Source organism: Dichomitus squalens (genome assembly GCF_000275845.1).
Source record: "Dichomitus squalens LYAD-421 SS1 unplaced genomic scaffold DICSQscaffold_7, whole genome shotgun sequence".
Taxonomy (NCBI): Eukaryota; Fungi; Basidiomycota; class Agaricomycetes; order Polyporales; family Polyporaceae; genus Dichomitus; species Dichomitus squalens.
The window spans coordinates 1,235,430-1,252,124 of record NW_006766889.1 but is presented as its reverse complement, the minus strand read 5'-3'; the positions used below and the strand labels follow the sequence as shown (position 1 = coordinate 1,252,124).

At 57.3% G+C, this 16,695-nt stretch overlaps 6 protein-coding genes across 6 annotated transcripts; 1 reads left to right on the top strand and 5 right to left on the bottom strand.

Annotated features, from left to right (window-relative positions):
* Nucleotides 1-1,484: 1,484 nt before the first annotated feature.
* On the bottom strand, nt 1,485-3,261 carry DICSQDRAFT_134945 (uncharacterized protein). Its single transcript, XM_007363996.1, has 4 exons — nt 2,647-3,261; nt 2,433-2,589; nt 1,957-2,368; nt 1,485-1,893 (listed from the first exon to the last, which is right to left on the bottom strand). The coding sequence occupies exons 1-4, from the start codon at nt 3,182-3,184 to the stop codon at nt 1,702-1,704; spliced, it is 1,299 nt and encodes a 432-aa protein (XP_007364058.1). The 5' UTR covers nt 3,185-3,261; the 3' UTR covers nt 1,485-1,701.
* A 2,968-nt stretch (nt 3,262-6,229) lies between these two features.
* Nucleotides 6,230-7,337, top strand: DICSQDRAFT_160621 (uncharacterized protein; the record flags this gene model as incomplete). The annotated part of the gene is made up of 1 exon (XM_007363995.1): nt 6,230-7,337. One exon carries the CDS (start codon nt 6,230-6,232, stop codon nt 6,980-6,982), a length of 753 nt encoding a protein of 250 aa, XP_007364057.1. The 3' UTR covers nt 6,983-7,337.
* A 272-nt stretch (nt 7,338-7,609) lies between these two features.
* DICSQDRAFT_56085 (glycoside hydrolase) lies at nt 7,610-10,507 on the bottom strand (the record flags this gene model as incomplete). Its single annotated transcript, XM_007363994.1, has 14 exons — nt 7,610-7,961; nt 8,047-8,227; nt 8,317-8,480; nt 8,577-8,593; nt 8,654-8,812; nt 8,894-9,067; nt 9,151-9,224; nt 9,320-9,386; nt 9,448-9,590; nt 9,718-9,792; nt 9,911-9,959; nt 10,018-10,058; nt 10,159-10,315; nt 10,433-10,507. The coding sequence occupies 14 exons, from the start codon at nt 10,505-10,507 to the stop codon at nt 7,610-7,612; spliced, it is 1,728 nt and encodes a 575-aa protein (XP_007364056.1).
* A 1,223-nt stretch (nt 10,508-11,730) lies between these two features.
* Nucleotides 11,731-13,513, bottom strand: DICSQDRAFT_55501 (uncharacterized protein; the record flags this gene model as incomplete). The annotated part of the gene is made up of 7 exons (XM_007363993.1): nt 11,731-11,916; nt 11,972-12,067; nt 12,143-12,218; nt 12,285-12,466; nt 12,559-12,912; nt 12,979-13,152; nt 13,238-13,513. The coding sequence occupies 7 exons, from the start codon at nt 13,511-13,513 to the stop codon at nt 11,731-11,733; spliced, it is 1,344 nt and encodes a 447-aa protein (XP_007364055.1).
* Nucleotides 13,514-14,044: 531 nt separating this feature from the next.
* On the bottom strand, nt 14,045-15,232 carry DICSQDRAFT_154004 (uncharacterized protein). Its single transcript, XM_007363992.1, has 2 exons — nt 14,757-15,232; nt 14,045-14,606 (listed from the first exon to the last, which is right to left on the bottom strand). The coding sequence occupies exons 1-2, from the start codon at nt 15,222-15,224 to the stop codon at nt 14,469-14,471; spliced, it is 606 nt and encodes a 201-aa protein (XP_007364054.1). The 5' UTR covers nt 15,225-15,232; the 3' UTR covers nt 14,045-14,468.
* Nucleotides 15,233-15,301: 69 nt separating this feature from the next.
* On the bottom strand, nt 15,302-16,673 carry DICSQDRAFT_102857 (uncharacterized protein; the record flags this gene model as incomplete). The annotated part of the gene is made up of 3 exons (XM_007363991.1): nt 16,032-16,673; nt 15,414-15,980; nt 15,302-15,332 (listed from the first exon to the last, which is right to left on the bottom strand). Coding segments are annotated over exons 1-3 (972 nt in total), but the record flags the coding sequence as incomplete, so codon positions are not given.
* Nucleotides 16,674-16,695: the final 22 nt, after the last annotated feature.

Here is a 16,695-nt window from a genome sequence, read left to right as displayed (position 1 = left end):
TCCGGTACCGTGCGTTGCGAGACTTCTGGCCGGGCGACCCTGAGGTGCCCTCGTCGGGCTGCCTTTCTGCTTTTCTGCTTCCGTTCATGCGGAGTCTATCACAATGCTGAAACTAATCTGCGAAGGTCGAAGACGAAAGCGAAAGTGTACGAGGTCGAAGGATGGGGAGAGGGGGAGAAAATTACGACAACAAGCGTCTGCCAGCCCAATATATAGATCGCCGTCGAAAGGGAGATCCCCCCGCAGGAGAAACAAGAAAAGAAAAGGCGGGATGAGCGTCCGCTCCGTCACAGGCAGATGCTGGATAAGCGCAATCCGCTCACCTGAGGCCCGCGATATTGCACAAAACAATTGTCTACAGCCACTGCCACCCGAGTGCTCCGGACAGCAGGAGATAGGGACAGCGCGCCGTAGCTCGATCGTCCGTAAATCAGTACGCGATGCGGAATGCGTGACGGCGTGCCACGCAGCCCGAGCTCTCCGCAGGCGGGAGCAGCAGCAGCTTGCGAGAATTTGTTTCAAGCTGTGTCGGAGGAGTCGGGGGAGGCCCAAGCGACGTGAGGGAGAGGGGTCGGGCAGTCTCGGCTCTCCGGCCCACAAAGGCAGATGTCAAACGCGTCGTTCAAGTGTCGTGTGTACGGGCCGGGAGCGAGAAATTCAAATGTTCGTGCTGCCGTCTGCACCGCAGCGCTCGCGCGTCCTGCTCGAGCAAGATCCGTAGCGTTAGCGTTAGAAGGACGGCGGGTTCGGGACACTAGATGCACCAAGAGCGAAGCTGAAGCCGCTGCTGCAGCGGCGACGCTCGAGGACGACGCGAAGGAGAAGGCCCCAGAGGCGACCGGGTGGCACGCCCGTGTCTTATACCTGCGACTGGAAATCCGCGGGTGAGCTTCGTCCGTCATGGGTCTTGTCGCTGCGAGCGGCCGTCGACCGCCCAGCCAGAACGTCGAACAATGTGTCCCTAGCGGCTTAGTCAGCCGCAACTCTGTCTCGCTCCGCCTGCTCTCTTTTGTCTGCTCGCCGAGTGGCAGGCGCGGGGGCGGGGCTCGCGGGGCTTGCGGGCCCACGGATGGGCGATCGAAGATGCCGCGAGACAATAAGATCGCGCATCGCGTCCGGATGAGGGCCGCCCACGTTTTGAGACAAAACAATTGCTTGGGGACGGGGGCCAAATGATTCTGATCATTGATGTGCTTGCTGTATGTCTTCTCTAGCTAGAATATCCTGCGAAATTGATTGGGGATGCATCTTGTCCCTGTATATCCGAGCGTGAGCAGGTGTGATCGACTTGGAGAACAAGAATCTACGTCCCTTTTCGGGAAGGTTGTTTCCTTCCTGCGCGGACGTCATTCCAGCGCTTGTTCGGTCCCGTAACACTCGGTCCGATGTCCGACCCTCCCGTGGCCAGGTTGAGTGTTGCCACGACTTACATATTCGTCGGTCGCTGTTACGGAAACAAACAAGCACATGTGTCTCATATCGGGTAGTTAATGCATTGAGATGTGATATAGTACACCTATACATTACACAGATTGCACTCGTCATACTGTTCCCCCCAAAGCAAAGCAAGTACACCTACAGTAAGGACCCAGTGGGCGAGAACGTACTGTAAAGACGGATGAGGTCCTATCGCCCCAAGTCCAGGGTATGCGTCATAAACAGATCGTAAAGGGAGCTCGCAACTCGTCAAACAATCGTATGTTATGTCGACGACGGAGAACCGGCTCGTTGATCGGATGGGGGCTGAAGGAGGGGCGTCCGCTCGTCTGGATGCGCGGACGAAGACGCGGCTCGTGTAGACGTGGGCCGGTCGTGATGGTCGTCGGAGTCAGAGGGCGCAGGGGGCTGAGCCTCTGAATGCGGCTGCGTCACATCCGCCTTGCAAATAGGACACTGGTGATGGGCAGGGTCAGGAACGGTTGCTGTCGCGTGACCAGCAGCAAGTCGACGACGCACCAGTTTCTTCTTGTGGATCAGCCACTCATCAATCTCGTCGATATGGAAGAGGTGGTAGCAGGGAAGGACGCGCACGCGATCCCCCTTGACAAACATCTCCAAGCAGATCGCGCACTCCACCTGCTGGTCCGCCCATGCCGGCGTCGAGGGTTCATGCGAAGTCGACGGGGCATCTGGTCCTCGTTCGAGGTCGGGCGGGCCCTCGGCGTTACTGACGTCTGCGGGAACGTACAGGGGCTCGTGTTTCTCCCAGCCAGTGCCGGTCCATACCCGGGATGGAAACTTGTGGACGATGTCCTCCGGAGCTCGATCGCGCTGGGCAGCGCGAGCGGCTCGTACACGGTGGATGAGAAGCGTTAGGAAAGTGAGCAGAGAAGGAAGTAGAAGTATTATTATGAAGGTGATTACGGGGCTGCGTGTTCGATTATGTGTGTCAGAATCGGATGGAGTCTTGCGCATGTAGTGGATGAGCTCACGAATACCATTCCCATGCCGAATATTCAGTGCTGATGAGTAGTGAAAGGGTCTTCAAGCCGTTGTGCGTAGTGTTGGACGTTGCGATCATAGCTGAAAGCTGGACGTAATCCCAATACTTAATGTAGGTAGCGGCGATGGTGACGTCCGACGAATCCCCTGCGGAGGCAGAGCTATGTCAACAGAAGAGAGAGCTAAGAACGTCAATCGACTCACTTTCGCTAAACATGTTCAGTAGTGCATCCGGATTGTCTCTGTCTCCCCCAACTACAACCGCCTTCGCGCCCAGCTTCTGTGCCTGCCTCGCCTTCTCGACGAAAGGACAGCCACCTCGCTGAACAAGCGCGATCCAGGTGTCCGCGTCCTCCGGCGTGTGATCCCCACTGATGCAGAGTTCGGGGCATCCCAGGACAGGGTCGGCCTCGAAAAAACGGGTGCGGTTCGTCTCGTCTCCCCCGTCCTGGGGGCAAGGAGACGTGAAAGACGAAAGGGGGATTACATACCCCAGGAGCGGGTCGGCAAGCTCTGCGCCGAACGAGGCAGGCCGTGCTGGGAAGGTGACGGGAGGCGTTCGGTCGACGACAGAGACGGTGCCATCCGAGGCCCAAGCCCAGCCCCAGAGCCAGCTGCTGTCGTCGCGGGCGCTTCCAGGAGGAGGCCCAGTGAGCTTACGGAGCCAGTCGACGGGGGTGCAGCGGGCGGGGGCGACGAGAGACGATGAGGTGAGGACGAGGGCGAGGAATAGGCTGATCATGGAGAGAGCGAAGAGGCGGAGGCCAGGCTCGAGCAAGTGGCCCGAGCGGGAGGATGTTGAGGACGAAGACGAAAGCGGGAGAGGGGAGTCCGGGGGCAAGATATGCAGACCGCCTGCCTTTTTGGTCGAGTGCTGGATGACGTTGGACTCTTCCAGAGCGCACGCGGCTCTGCTTCCTCTCATCTCAATCCCGACCGGCCGTCCACCAGTTTCGATGGCTTCCATTGGCACACAGTGAAGCCTGCGTGTACGTATCGCGGGTGTGCGATGAGGGATGGGTGGGTCTGTTCGCAGTTCCACTCACGGGTCGCGCTAACTTACATATACGCCACCCCGCGTCTCCGGGGCGGACAGGACGGTCGCGCGTGGTCATCACGGACTCATGGATGCTTGAGCTACCTCCGCTCGGACACCAACTCCGGACACCAGCCTCGGTGGCTCGTAAGCAATGTCCACTCAACACGCTTCGCAACTCGCCGAGCGTAGGATCATGCCAGCCAAGAACATTCCACGCAGCGAAGAACCTTCCTCACTCGCACCGCCGCTCTTCCTCCAGCTGCTCCTCCACCAATCACCACCTCACACATTCCAATCCGGACTCTCCACTCCCTCATCTGTGACGCTCCATAGCATCCATCAGGTTGGCGATCGCGCCACCTAAGTAATGTCACTTCGTATTTTCTCTACGAGCGCTTCACTGCGCACCGCGTCATGAACAATTCAGCGCCTTTCATGTGGTTAGACTTGGAGTACGTCGCAATCGAATTCTAGGGACGTGATGGAAACTGATAGACACACTTACAGCGGTTTGCATATCGATAGGCCCCTTGGAAAAAAACATGCTCAGGTCGGTTGGGTGCCGAGCCATATCCGAGCCCAATCAGGTAGTCAGACGCTCCGAGACCTCACCGAGCGCGCTGCCCAGCAGGGCCAGTTCAACGCGTCTCGGTGGTGCCCTCCAGCGTCTTGAGTGGCGGATCGGACTCGCATCTTGGTCGGCTCGTCAACCGACCTGAGCGTATTTTCTTCAAAAGGGCCTATCGATATGCAAACCGCTGTAAAGGCCGTTGCCCTCTTTGAAGATTGTATACCCAGGCACAATCCAGTGCGGTAGAGGTTCCGCGTTGCGGCTGGTCAGTGTCTCCTACTATGATTCGCGCTCATTGGCATCATAACCTGCTTCTGCGTCGCTCTATCCTCCGCTGCGCTCCGGCTCGTACTTTCCGTCCCTGATCAATCCTTGTCTTGGACAGACACCTGCGCTGCCAACGGACTGCCTTGCAAAACGCCATGTAGTCGCCCGCTTTGTGGAGTCGACTCACTCTTTCGCGGCCGGCATCCTGGTTCCCGAACCATCAGATAAGACAACGTTCCGGTGAAACGCATTCTCCAGCGCCAGTGTAGGAACCTGGGCGTTCGTAGAAAATTACTTTCGTATGGGATTTTGAGACCGGCAGGGATGTAGAACGCGTGGACTCCAACAGTTCAGGACCAGTCGAAGCGGTAATCTCGGCTTACCGCGCCCATGATGCTGGTCAACAAGGCGTTCGAAGGTCCCTACTCCTTTGCAGGATTACTCAAACCTGGCCGACATCTCGTCGTGATCACGAAACAACCCCACACCGTGGGCGCACGACCTGTGAGTGCTACTTTGCCTCGGGACGTTCGATGGCTTCCCAGCTCAATGTGCTCGATGTATCCGCTTCCAATTCTTATGATGACATTTAGAACAGGCCTTGGAGTAAGTTCTGTCTCCTACTATGCGCTTCTCGTGGGCCCATTGCGAACAAGATCATATTTGTCACGGCACTCCTCTTCTCCTCCGCGAACTACCACCGTACATCATTACTCCTACCGGCCGACTCTATGTATGTTGCACCCGACATGAAGCCATCATTGAAGACGGATGCACGATTTCGATACCGACACGACAAGCCGGCTATAAACCCTACCTCGAAGCGGGTGGTATAGAGGTATCCGATATATTGGTGCGTCCCCTTAGTCTCCGCTTCTCCCTCGTCCACCTGTCCAAATTGTCGACTTTGAGGTCGTTAGACCTGGGTGACGGCGTCCCGGTGGATCTGCAGACAGGCCTGCGTGATGCCCCAGGAACGACTCTACTCGCCTCCGATGCGCCGCTGCCTCTCCAGAAAGCGCCGGGACGAGTTGAGAGCACACAGCGCCGCCGATGGCCCTGCTTTCCCGCGTTCGCGGAACAGGTAGCGATGCGCTGCCCAGAGGTCCAGATGGTTACCTTCTTCCGAGCACGGTGCAACGATGGTAGCCTCCCCTGCAGCGACTCTTGAGCCTTCGCACGAAATCAGTTTGCCGAATGTCTCAGCGCCGTCCATTTTCGCGGGTGGCCCGGGCCTGCAGCGATATTTCGCCCTGAAATCATGACGCTTTGACTCCATCGACACCGTTCTGCATGCGCATGTCATCTTTTCATTCGCAGTTTCCTGGCGTCGAGAGGCACGTGTGTCCGAATGTTTCACAGCCGACTGGCAATGCACGATTTCATACGTGAGTGTGACTGCATTGTGTGGAGTCTCGCGCCCGCTGACGTTGCTGTAGAGGAAGAGATGCAGTGTTCACTCAATGACGCGTTTTGTTCAGCATCGTGGGTGTGCAAGGTGGACGGGAAGCGAGTATTACTTGCTGAACATTGGCATTATCGTGTCGTTATGGGTACCGTCGGGTATGGCCTTCGTCGTTTTGTCGGGACAGACGAGCTCCTTCATGCGACCTATGATGTCCTCCAAGGCAAGTACTATGTTGCATATTCACCCGGGCCCTCGCTCTGACTCATATGGGATACTCAGCAATGAAGGATGCTTTTACGAAGGATACAAATCTGCATAGGGACATCAGCGTCGGCAACATCATCTTGGTGCGCGAGCCAGGACAGGTGTTCTCATTGACTGGGACTCCTGCTGTGATGTTGATGAATCGGGGGAAGCGGTTGAGACCGGACGTGCTGCAGGATCTATTTTCCGCCAATAGTCGACTTGATCTGACCCTCTCTCATAGGGAACGTGGCTCTTCATGTCACGTCGCATGCTGTCGTCCTTCGGTTTCGAGGGTAAGCAGACATTGGCAGACGATCTAGAATCTCTGGTCTATGTGGTGCTCTACTGCGCTCTTCTGTGGCTTCCCCACGACCTCTCTCAGGATGACCTGCAGGCAGCGATGAAGGGAATCTTCGAGCTCTCTAGGTGGCACCCAGTTAGGAAGGCCTTTGTGGGGGGCGATGGGAAAATAGGCCTCGCGCTTCAGCACGACTACATCAAGCACGCGAACATCCCAGCCCCGTTCCAGCGGTGGTTGGATTCAGTCCTAGACCATATGATACCTGTCGGCGGCGGTCACTCAGGACCACGCCGAGACACGTCTCAGTGGTCCGCCGACCAGCTCGATACGTTCTGGGCCGACATCTTGCAGACAGAAACCCTTGAGCAGAACGACCGGGTCGTTCGTGATTATCCTCGCGCACTAGGCGACTATGAACCCCAAACAGGTCTGGAATCCACTGAAGCCATCGTCCTCGGGAAACGCGCTTCCAAGGAGCGCGATCTCGACGAGCCTGAGCCCGACAAGAAGGCAAAACGTCCACGAGGCAAGAAGTTGGCCGCCGAAGCTCCTAAACCGTCAGCCTCACTAGGACTGCCCCGGCGCAGTCTTAGACTGGCGGCGAAGGCTAAGCAAGGCCCTCAGCTGCCTATCGTCGCAAAACGTGCGCCCAAGGAAAGGGTCGCTTCGAACCCTCGCCGTACTGGGAAGAAAGGGCGTGGCCAGTAGACGCCAACTGTCCAAGAGCATTGACGATTACTACCGAGCCTGCTCTATGCTTTCGTTGCTGTGGTGCTGTCCCTATTTCTTGGGTCTACTTGCTTTCCTATGTATCTTCTCTGTCCTGGATTCCGATTCACGTATTCGCGCATTACCTCTGTATAAGCATATGTCAGCTGAGAGCCCTACTCGTCTTAAATTAGCTTGCTACTGCCACAAATTGTTTCACCACCGCTTATCTGACGCTTTTTGTTATCAAAAACACGCCCGTGAGCGAGCAAACTCGAGCAAGCCCCTTGCCCAACTCTCATCTGCTCGTAGGCATGTGCAGAAGTTCTCTTTCCATGATACATCTCCCTCGTCGGCAACATCATCGTATTAGATTCTAGTCGTACATGCCACCGAACACGGTGCTGGTATCTCGTCATGAAGTCGTGAGAGGTCGTAAAGGGCGTACAGCAGCGCATCCAGCGCGAGGTATTAACGGAACCCATGCCAGGAAGCTTCCTCGGGACGGAGGAGAGTGAAGGCGTGTAAAAGTGATCATAGAGATACAATGCGAGCGTGAATGTTGCGCATAGGAACCGACATATAGGGATGGGATCGAAGGATAGATGCTCACACGCAGTGGCCACTTCACAGCTGCAGCTGCCTGCGGAACCTGAACAAGCGCGTCTGCTCGTCCACGTTCTCCGCATAATGTACGTCGTCCTCGTCGAACTCCGCATTTGCGTCGACCTTCACCGCCGTGTCCTCGACCACCCCTGCGTCTCCCGCAGGCTGCTCCGTGAACGTGATAGGCTCACTCGAGTCGCCAAAAGTCGCAGTCGCGTTCGCGAACTCGCCGTCGAACGAATGGCCCTCGTTCGGTGCGTACCACCAGAGCGTCGTGACACCCACAGGAAACGTGTACGTCGCCTGCATCCCGCGGAACTCGATCGTCGTCTGCACGGGCACGGGGTCCCACGGGCCGTTCGGGTGGTCGTTCCTACCAGCGAGCGCGCGCGCAACGACGCCCGAGCAATCAGCGCAACGGATTGGAGGGGCCCGCGAGTGAAAATCAGGACACGCACGAGTTGAGTACGACGAGGCTGTAGCGCAGCCAGTCTGCGGAGTTGACGCGGCCGGTGACGTACGCGCCGACGGTGAGGGCCGAGCTGAGCGTGCCGCCGACGCTCACGCCGATGCGCTTCCCCCATGGGCCACCCGCGTCGCGGGGAAGGGTCGCCTTGGCGGCTTGGGCCATGGAGTAGACTGCACATTGCACACGGGAGGGGCAAGTCAGTACAGTACGGGGTCGAAGACGAGGACATAGAAGAGGGGCAGAATGGACGAAGACGTACACTCTTGGTTGACGCTCCAGCTCCCGTCGCTGTTAACGGTGACGACCGGCCGGCAGGGGGTGCCGCACGAGTTCGTCCCGGGGAGCATCGGGCTGCCGTTCCCGTCGAGCGCGAGGTTCCACATCAGGCCGTTGTGGGAGTTGTGCGTGATCCCCCCGACGAAGCTGTGTTGTCGCACGTCAGATTCCAGATCCAGGCGCAGCAGCGTTCGAGCAGGACACGATCTGAGATGCGTCCTGAAACGGGACGCGCGGACTCACAGGTTTTGCATGTACCACTGTGACAGATGGTTAGTCAACCGTCGCGGGAAGGAGAGGGAGGTCGGGCAAGGACGGACCTTGATGTCGCTCCACCAGTCGGTGCCCTGCGTACCGGAGCATTCGGTGAAGTAGATCTCCTTGGTAGGGTATGCGCTGTGGAACGTGTCTTGCTGGTCCACGGAGCCCGAGTAGCAGTGGAACGAAACACCGGCAAATGCATTCGGGGCGTCTTGCATCTGCAACCATATCAGCGACCGACATGATTTGGAACTAAATGCCAATATCCCGGGATGACTGCCGGTGCAATCTTCACATACCAGTGTGATAGGATATCCTGCCGCGTCGTTCCAGTTGTGCTCATATCCGATTATCTTCACCCCGGAGAATCCATTACTATCCATCAATGAGCGCAGAGCGATACCAATTTGCGCCTCCTGCGATGCAGAGACCTTGCATGTCGGATAGGTCGGGTTGCTATTCTCAGGCTCATTCTGTGTAAGCAAGGCAAGTATAGTCGGCATGCCGTCCAAGTCAAACATAGCTCTTATCTGCACGATCACGCGACCAAACATACCTGGATACTGATAGCGTAGACTGAGATGCCCTTGCTCTGGAAGCCCTGAAGGGACTTCAGAAGGTAGTTGGCGTCTGCGGCGCACAGAACGCGCATAAGACAAAAATGAACGTTAGCCCTGTGCGCACGCGGTTCGTACGGCAGCGGCCCAGAATAGGCCCGCACTCACAGACTGTAGTATAGTTGGATAGGAAGTTCCCGCCATTCATAGTCCCGGAGTCCTTCATCCAGCCCGGCTGCAATGATGTCAGCTCTGACGCAGACATACCCGCATGCGCCGTGTGCCTGGAGACGCACCGGCGACCAGGGGAGTATGTGAATCCGAAGGACGTTGTTTATGCTCCGGATGTCACTTAGGACCGAGAAAAGATACGAGGGCGCCCTGTTAATGTTGAAGCCGGACAAGGACGTGTCGCCGCTCGTGTCATCGAAACTGTAAACTACACGCGCCACGAGGCCAGCGGGGTCAGCGGACTGCTGTAGACGTAACGCAGACCGCACCGCGACCGCGTGCAGCACTGCGCCAGCGGGGCTGTCGTGGGACGAGGATAGACCCAAGATACTCACGGCCAGCGGAAAAGTCTGAGGCCCCGAGCGGGATGCGCAGATATGAGAAGCCCGCGGAGTTCGCGCCATCCGTCGCTGCAGAGACCAGGGGTGGGATCCAGAAGCCGTCGGAGGCGGGGAAATTACGCAGGACAAGACGAAGTCAGCATGGCTGTGAGCGGAGCGCTGCCGGATGCCCAAACCTAGCACTCACGGTCGAAGAGGTACTCGAGCAGGCTCCAATAGCTGCTCGAATCCGCGTTCTGCACCCGCGACGTTCTATCAGCTATCGCATTCGGAGCCGCATGTCTGAATTGGTACACTTGCCTTGAGATTGTTGAGGATCAGCGCAGACGAATCGGCTGAGGGGAGCACGAGCAGTGATATCAGCAGGGTGCGCAGTCAGGTGACGCACTACACGCGACCCCGCGCCCGGTCGAGACTAGAAGCGAGGGGACGTACTCAGGGAAGCGCCGAAGCCCCAGACGGACTGGAACGTCGAGGCGTCTGTGATGTCGATGTCGGCGTCGCCAATGGCCCCTGGCGAGCCGAAGTTTATTGGGTTCGGGGAGAGATTCGTGTACGTGAAGATGCTCGATCTGTCCCACGTCGTCGCCCACTACGCGCATCGCGACGGGGAGGTCACAAGAGCAGATAGCAAGAAGTGAGCAATGGGCACTAGTGCAAGATCGACGCCGCCCGTCTCGGGGGTCAATGGAGAAGCAGGTGTACGTACGATGTCGTAGATTTGTTGACCAAGTATGGGGGCCGCGAAGGCGAGAACCGACGCGAAGGCTGTTGGTTTCCGCATCTCGCGACGTCCACAGATAGCGATGTGCTGGAGTACAGTGGGTGGCGGGTTCGAGGCGAGTTCCTTAGTACTCGCTATGCCTGGAGGAGCAGAATCGGAAGAGGAGCTAGAGAGATGAGCGTACTGGCGACAGAGGACAACGGGAGCGGGCCTTATATAGCCTGCGCATCGAAGTCCTGACGGAAGTCAGCCGAACATGAAGACACAAACTGCGAGATTCGAGGAGCCTCGGATGTATCGTGACAGAAGTCCCCGCCGCTCCTGATACGCCTATGTTTGTGCTAGCATGTTGCCCAGTCGGTGTCTCTGTCAGACACCATGCTTCTATCGCATCTGCATCTGTATCCGCCACGCCGACGCGACTCCCTGATGCTCGCCGTAACCGTCAGATTGTCCGCGAGCTTTCTCCACCGCGTCGTCATGCGCCGGGGTCAGAACTCTACGCTCCGTCACTGCAGCGCCCACGGTGCGGCAAGGGAAGTCACACGCAAGCTATGCGCCCCAAGCGGCCCCGATATGTGATCTACTATGCATGATCATCCCTCTGCGAACCGTATTTCCATAATTCATCAACATCACCTGGCCGAGAACTTGCAGCCCGCGGCAACCCGATCACCTCGTTTGCCCTGTGCCAAGGGTGCGAAGAGTGCGAAGAGTGCAAGAACGGGCATGCCGGGCACGACCCATCGCTTCGCACCTCAGTACAATCCGCACCGCCATATCCTTGTTTGTCTCTTTTCTCCAAGGCACTCCCACGTGATCAAACTAAACCTGAGGCTACGAGCGTAGAAGACCTTCGAGGTACCTGGACACGCCGGCAACACTACCTTGCATGTGCGACTTCCAGACTCAACGGTTCCCACAACTATTCATCGGCCACCACATATCGGTCGATGTCGGAACGCAGACTGTCATCTAAAGGTCAAACGTCTCCCAAGGATGCATCGCCACAAAGCCGCCATGCGCAACACGGCTTCACCCGGGAGTATCTTCATGTCCCCCTGATCTCGCTGTCATCGAGGATTGACAGGACGGAATATGTGCTTACCATAACCCCGTCTGCCCCCTCCATTTCTGCAACGCGTGCGAACCCAGTCCATTGCGCACGTAACCGTATGCTACAACATCACAACGGTGAATAGCGCCTCACGAAATCGTCCGACAAAACTCGTTCGTGTATGATTCGAGTCATGGGCGTTCCGCGCTTTACAATAGAGTCGTGTTCAGATCGCCTGTCCTTCGTGAGTCGAATCAGGAGGGCTCGGAGGCGTCCAGTTGTTCACGACGGCTTGCGCCATGCTATCCACCGACCACGCGTCTGTAGTCAGATGGATCGGAATCACCAAGCGCATCTCCTTGAACGGAGCTTTCGACGGCTCCGGTGGCTGCATCGTGAACTCGAGGAAATCCTGCCAGAGGATATCAGCACACACGCCGCACGGAGGTACTGTCCTTCTTGCATACCCTGACACTAAGGCCGCCGGCCTTGAAGCTTCCGACCTTCACGTCTTTATCCAGGCGTATCTCGCCGTTAAAGCATAGCCATTCATGACCATCACCCTAAATGAGACAGATGCTCAGTCGCGGTTTGCTAGAGACGGCATAGGCTCGCGCCGTTGGATTTGTCGCACTCACAGAGTGCTTGAAGTCACCCTCGCCGATGGGGTCTACCCTCCAGATATCTGTCTTCGTTCCCAAGATGAACTCGTTCCTGAACGCAGAATATGACCATGAGCCCCGCTGAGATGCACGTGGGCCTGAAGGAAGCAGGTCCTACCGAACGTCCACAGTCGACTTCCTGACGACGCGCAGCCGCGTAAATTGCTTGTTCGGCGCGAGGATTGTCGCGGTGGGCCCGTACGGGAGGAACGCCGCCAAGGAGAACGCCGATGAGCTGAACATGACATGGAACGGAATAGGCTGGGTGATGCTGTATACCCGGGACGCAGGTATGTACAGCTGCAACAAAAAGCGTGCATCAGGAGGGGCCAGCACGCCACGGGGTCACGCGCGCGGGGATCGGTAGCGCGACGGCGGCGTGAGACACGCACCTGACAGAGGATGTCCATGCCACCGGCAAGCCGCGCCTTCATCACCGACTCCCAGCGCTGCCACTCCGGCGTTTCGATGAACTTGAAGTTGTCGAACGACTGGCGCATCGGCGCCGGGAGTGGCACGCCCGGGCGTGATCGTGGGTAGTAGATGAAGGGGGTCGAGACGTGCCTTGCGATAAGCTGACCGTCAACTCTAGCAAATCTTTCACGAAAGACAGAAACCGACCCATTGCCTATCCGCAGGAGCTGCGATGCTTTGCTCTTTGTCACTGACACGCTCACTTTGTATTCTGTTGCGGCCGTGAATCCAGGCACGCCGGACAGATGGACGTCGTGAGTCGGCGGTAGTGGCTGAGGGAGGCGCAGTCGCCGGTGAGTACCATGGCGGCTAGCCTAGCGCACGTAGTGTGCACTCACGTAGGTGTCCTTGTCATCCGAGAACGTTGTGGGCAACGTCAAGCTGAACTCGAGCATCGAAGGACAGGATTCCGAGTCCATCTCCTTGCTCCAAAGCGTGACTTTCTCTAAACAAAGCTTGTAGGTCGTCGTTCCGCCTTCTCCGACTTCCCTCAGGTGCAAATTGCCCTCAATCTAGTGACGAGAACCAAAAGGTACCGTGAGGGGATAGAGAGATTTGTAATCCTTTCCGGTCGTCGACTTTGTGTGCAGCACGCACCTTGACCTCAACGGCAGTGACCCCCTCCACACCTGATAAAGTAACGGCGCCCTCAACGGCAGCGCCGCACCCGTAGATTGGAAGGCTCGCGTTGTTGTCCTGAGCGTAGAGACGGAGGCTCACATTCTTCGACTGCTTGACAAAGCTCCCTTCCGGCCTCAGAACTGGGCGGTTTAGAGCGAGGCGTTGCTCATAGGCGTGCGGCTCAGCTGAATAGGCCGGCGTACCCTGGAACGACAGGCGCCCAGTGTATGCTGGTAGACTGGTGGTAGACATCGGGTGGTAGTCGACAAGGGAGGTAGCGCAAGTGGATGCAAGCGGAAGGCGTCTGGAGTCCGGTTTCAGGAGCTCGCCTTCGTAACAGCCGGGAACAGCAATGGGGGCACAGGAGATTGAAGAGGAAGACGATGGAGCAGCAGGAAGCGACCAGATGCTCGACGGAGGTGACTAAGACGACATTCGTTCTAAGCTGAGTGCCCTGCGCGACAGTATTAGCACACTCGTCTGACACCGGCCTGCGGGCGGCTCGGGACCTCATGGAGACTGACCAGCGAACGGCTCCCACCCTCCGTGTGGCGTGCACACACCCATGAACACTCTGCGCTGTGCGTTCAACAATACCAAGACCACCAGGAGCAATGAACCTTCCGTTGCCGCCGGTTGTCATTTAGTGAAGCCCTCGGCCGCGCAGCGGGCGGGCGGTGCTCGACATCAACTCATTGACTGTTCGAACATAGGTTCCATGCCAAAGGTGGAAGGATGACCGCATGCTTGTCGGACGGAGAAGGGATGAGACGGGTGGGATGCATCATTTGTAAAGAGGGAGCACATGGAGGACCGCAGGAACCAGCAGACACCGTACCACGCAGCGCCGGCCTCCCTTCCAATCTTTGACGCTCGGAGCTCTCACATTATGCTGCGGATGCGTCATCATCCTACACGCCATACACTACAATACAGTGGTTCAGAAATACAGCTGGATTGTGTGCAGTTGCTCATGAGTATCTCTAGAGAGTCCGAAGGGTGTCATGTGAGGATATAGTTAGGGAGAGATAGGCAGCCTACAGTCTCGACCAAGACCGTCCGCGTGTCAGCGTAGACCCCGTGCGAGGGTTTGCGCCGAACCCAAGGCGGCATAACCAAAGTCTTGGACGATGAACACCCCACGCCGGGAGCGGATGAAGTCCTAGAGAGGACGGCCGAAAGTGCGTGATCACGTTCTGGAAACAAGTCAACCGAGGCTAGACACAGGAACACCCTTGCGAGATTTGACGGTGTCCGACGTCAAGACCAGAGGAACTGTCTCGTGAAGAGGGAAATAGTGCGACCTAAGGGATGGCGGGGGTTCTATGCAAAGATCAATGCTGTCCTATTGCCCAACAGGTTGTCATCAGCATTTATATACCGATACTCTGAAGGAAAGTAGAAACAGCAAGGCTCTCGACTCCACGGGCATCAATGTGCCAGTATGGTAGATGATCACGCAGCAATAATGTATCCACTCGAACAGAACACTCACCACAACCTTCAATCCATTGATCTCAAATCCTCCATTGAACCCCTCCGCGCTCGGAGGGATGACGATCGCGCCCGACCACACGATAGAGTTGGACCGCCTGCTCGCGCTGTGCACGATGCCCTGCCCAATCGCGTGTGAGCTGTGCATCGACGCCTTCTCCCTCTCTTTCTCCGAGCGCCGCGACCTGCCAGACCCGGAGGAGGCGTGCGACACGTCGCTCCTCGTGAACATGTCGCGCACAGCATCAAGAGGCCTCCCGCTGCCAGTGGAACCCAGCGCGTACGAAGGCGATTGCATCGTGAGGCCCAGGCCCGCGCTGCTGGCGTCGACGATCGTTGTTCGTTGTACCTTGATCTTGAGCGGACACCTGTGCGCAGCCTTGCGAGAAGACAGCTGGGTTTGCACCGACTCGAAGGGCGCGTTCAGGTTCGAACTGGATGGGGAGAGCGGGAGGAAGGACGACGGCATGGGCCGGTATTCCGCAAACGGCTCCAGCGTGCCCTCATCCGCGAACAGTGTTATGTGGAATGGAATCGGTTCCTGAGAGCAGCACACGGCCGAGCACGGCAAATACAGCTACATACGTGTTTTCATCAGTCACGCCGAACTGACAGTCAGGAGTAGCTGTGAGGAGAGCCGAATAGGAAAGCGACTCACATCGACCTTTATCCCAGGCACGTCCGCTTTCCTGCCGCGCAGCTTGAACGTCCACAGAGTGCGGGGGCATTGCGGCGTCTCCGTCCTCTGCGGATTGCGGGAAAATGGTGGTGAGAGTGTCGGTCTTGTCCGGTGCGAGTAGCGGAAGGGTACACGGACTCTACAAGCGTGAGGAAGAGCAGAGGAAGATGGGTCGGAGCCAACGTTGGCAGCACGATCAGCACCGCCCACGGTAGGGATTGGGATGCCGGAACAGACCCACTTGCTCACGCCGCGCCACAATGTCGACGGCTCCCGCAGTACGGTCAGATTAACGACCACGGCGTAAGCGATTTTGACCGTGAAGCCCGGAATGCCGTAGAGCTCAGCCGTATAGCTTGGTGGTAGGGGATAGTCTTTGCCCACGCTCGAATCGCGGTAGGTGCTTGGCAGAGTATATCGGAAGGAGGCTCGCGGAGGGAACGGCTCTGAATTTGAAGCCGACCAAGAGTATATCTTGTCGTTTATTGTCTTCACGCTGACGGTGCCACCTCCCGCTACCTCCTCGACGTAAGTTCTTCCTTCAATCTACTCGGGGCTGAGCGAAACGTCGATGGGACATGCTTGCATCTAGCGTACCTTAACATCGAGCGCGAGGACACCCTCCGGCCGCGCAATCGCCAGGATCCCCTCAATCGTGTCTCCATTTGAATAGTGAGGGATGGATGTCCCTTCACGCTGTCCACTTAGCAATAATGTGAGCTTGCTCGAATGCTTGACGTAGTGCCCGCTGGTGCTGCCCCTCTCGAGTCTAGGCAGATTCGGCGCGGATTCAGCATGTGGCGCTGCAGCCCGTGGCAAAGCAGGAACAGGGGGCCGCGAGTCATCGTCGATGAGCCATGCTTTGATCGAATGTGGCGGGATGTCTGCCTCCGGCGTGTTAGGTCTAGAGCGAATGGGAAGGAACGAGGATGGCCTAGGATATGAGATCGCGACGGCGAATGGATGACGCATTTTTTGAAGAATTGCGATGTCGGCTAGCACCCAGAGGGAAGAGGAGCGTCGTGGCGGGAGATGGTCAAGGATACCAGAAACGGCCGTTGAAGCGGGACGATATGTCAATGACTGTCAGCTGGTCGAGGTCAACTGCCAAAGGACGTTCCATGAGGCATACGCGGAGGGACATATAAGACCGCTGGTGGAGGATGGCACTAATCATTGATGATCCCCCAGCTTCGCCGAGAAATGATGAACAGTGAGAACGAACCCAGGGACGTAACCTGTACCATGCAGGGGTTCAAGG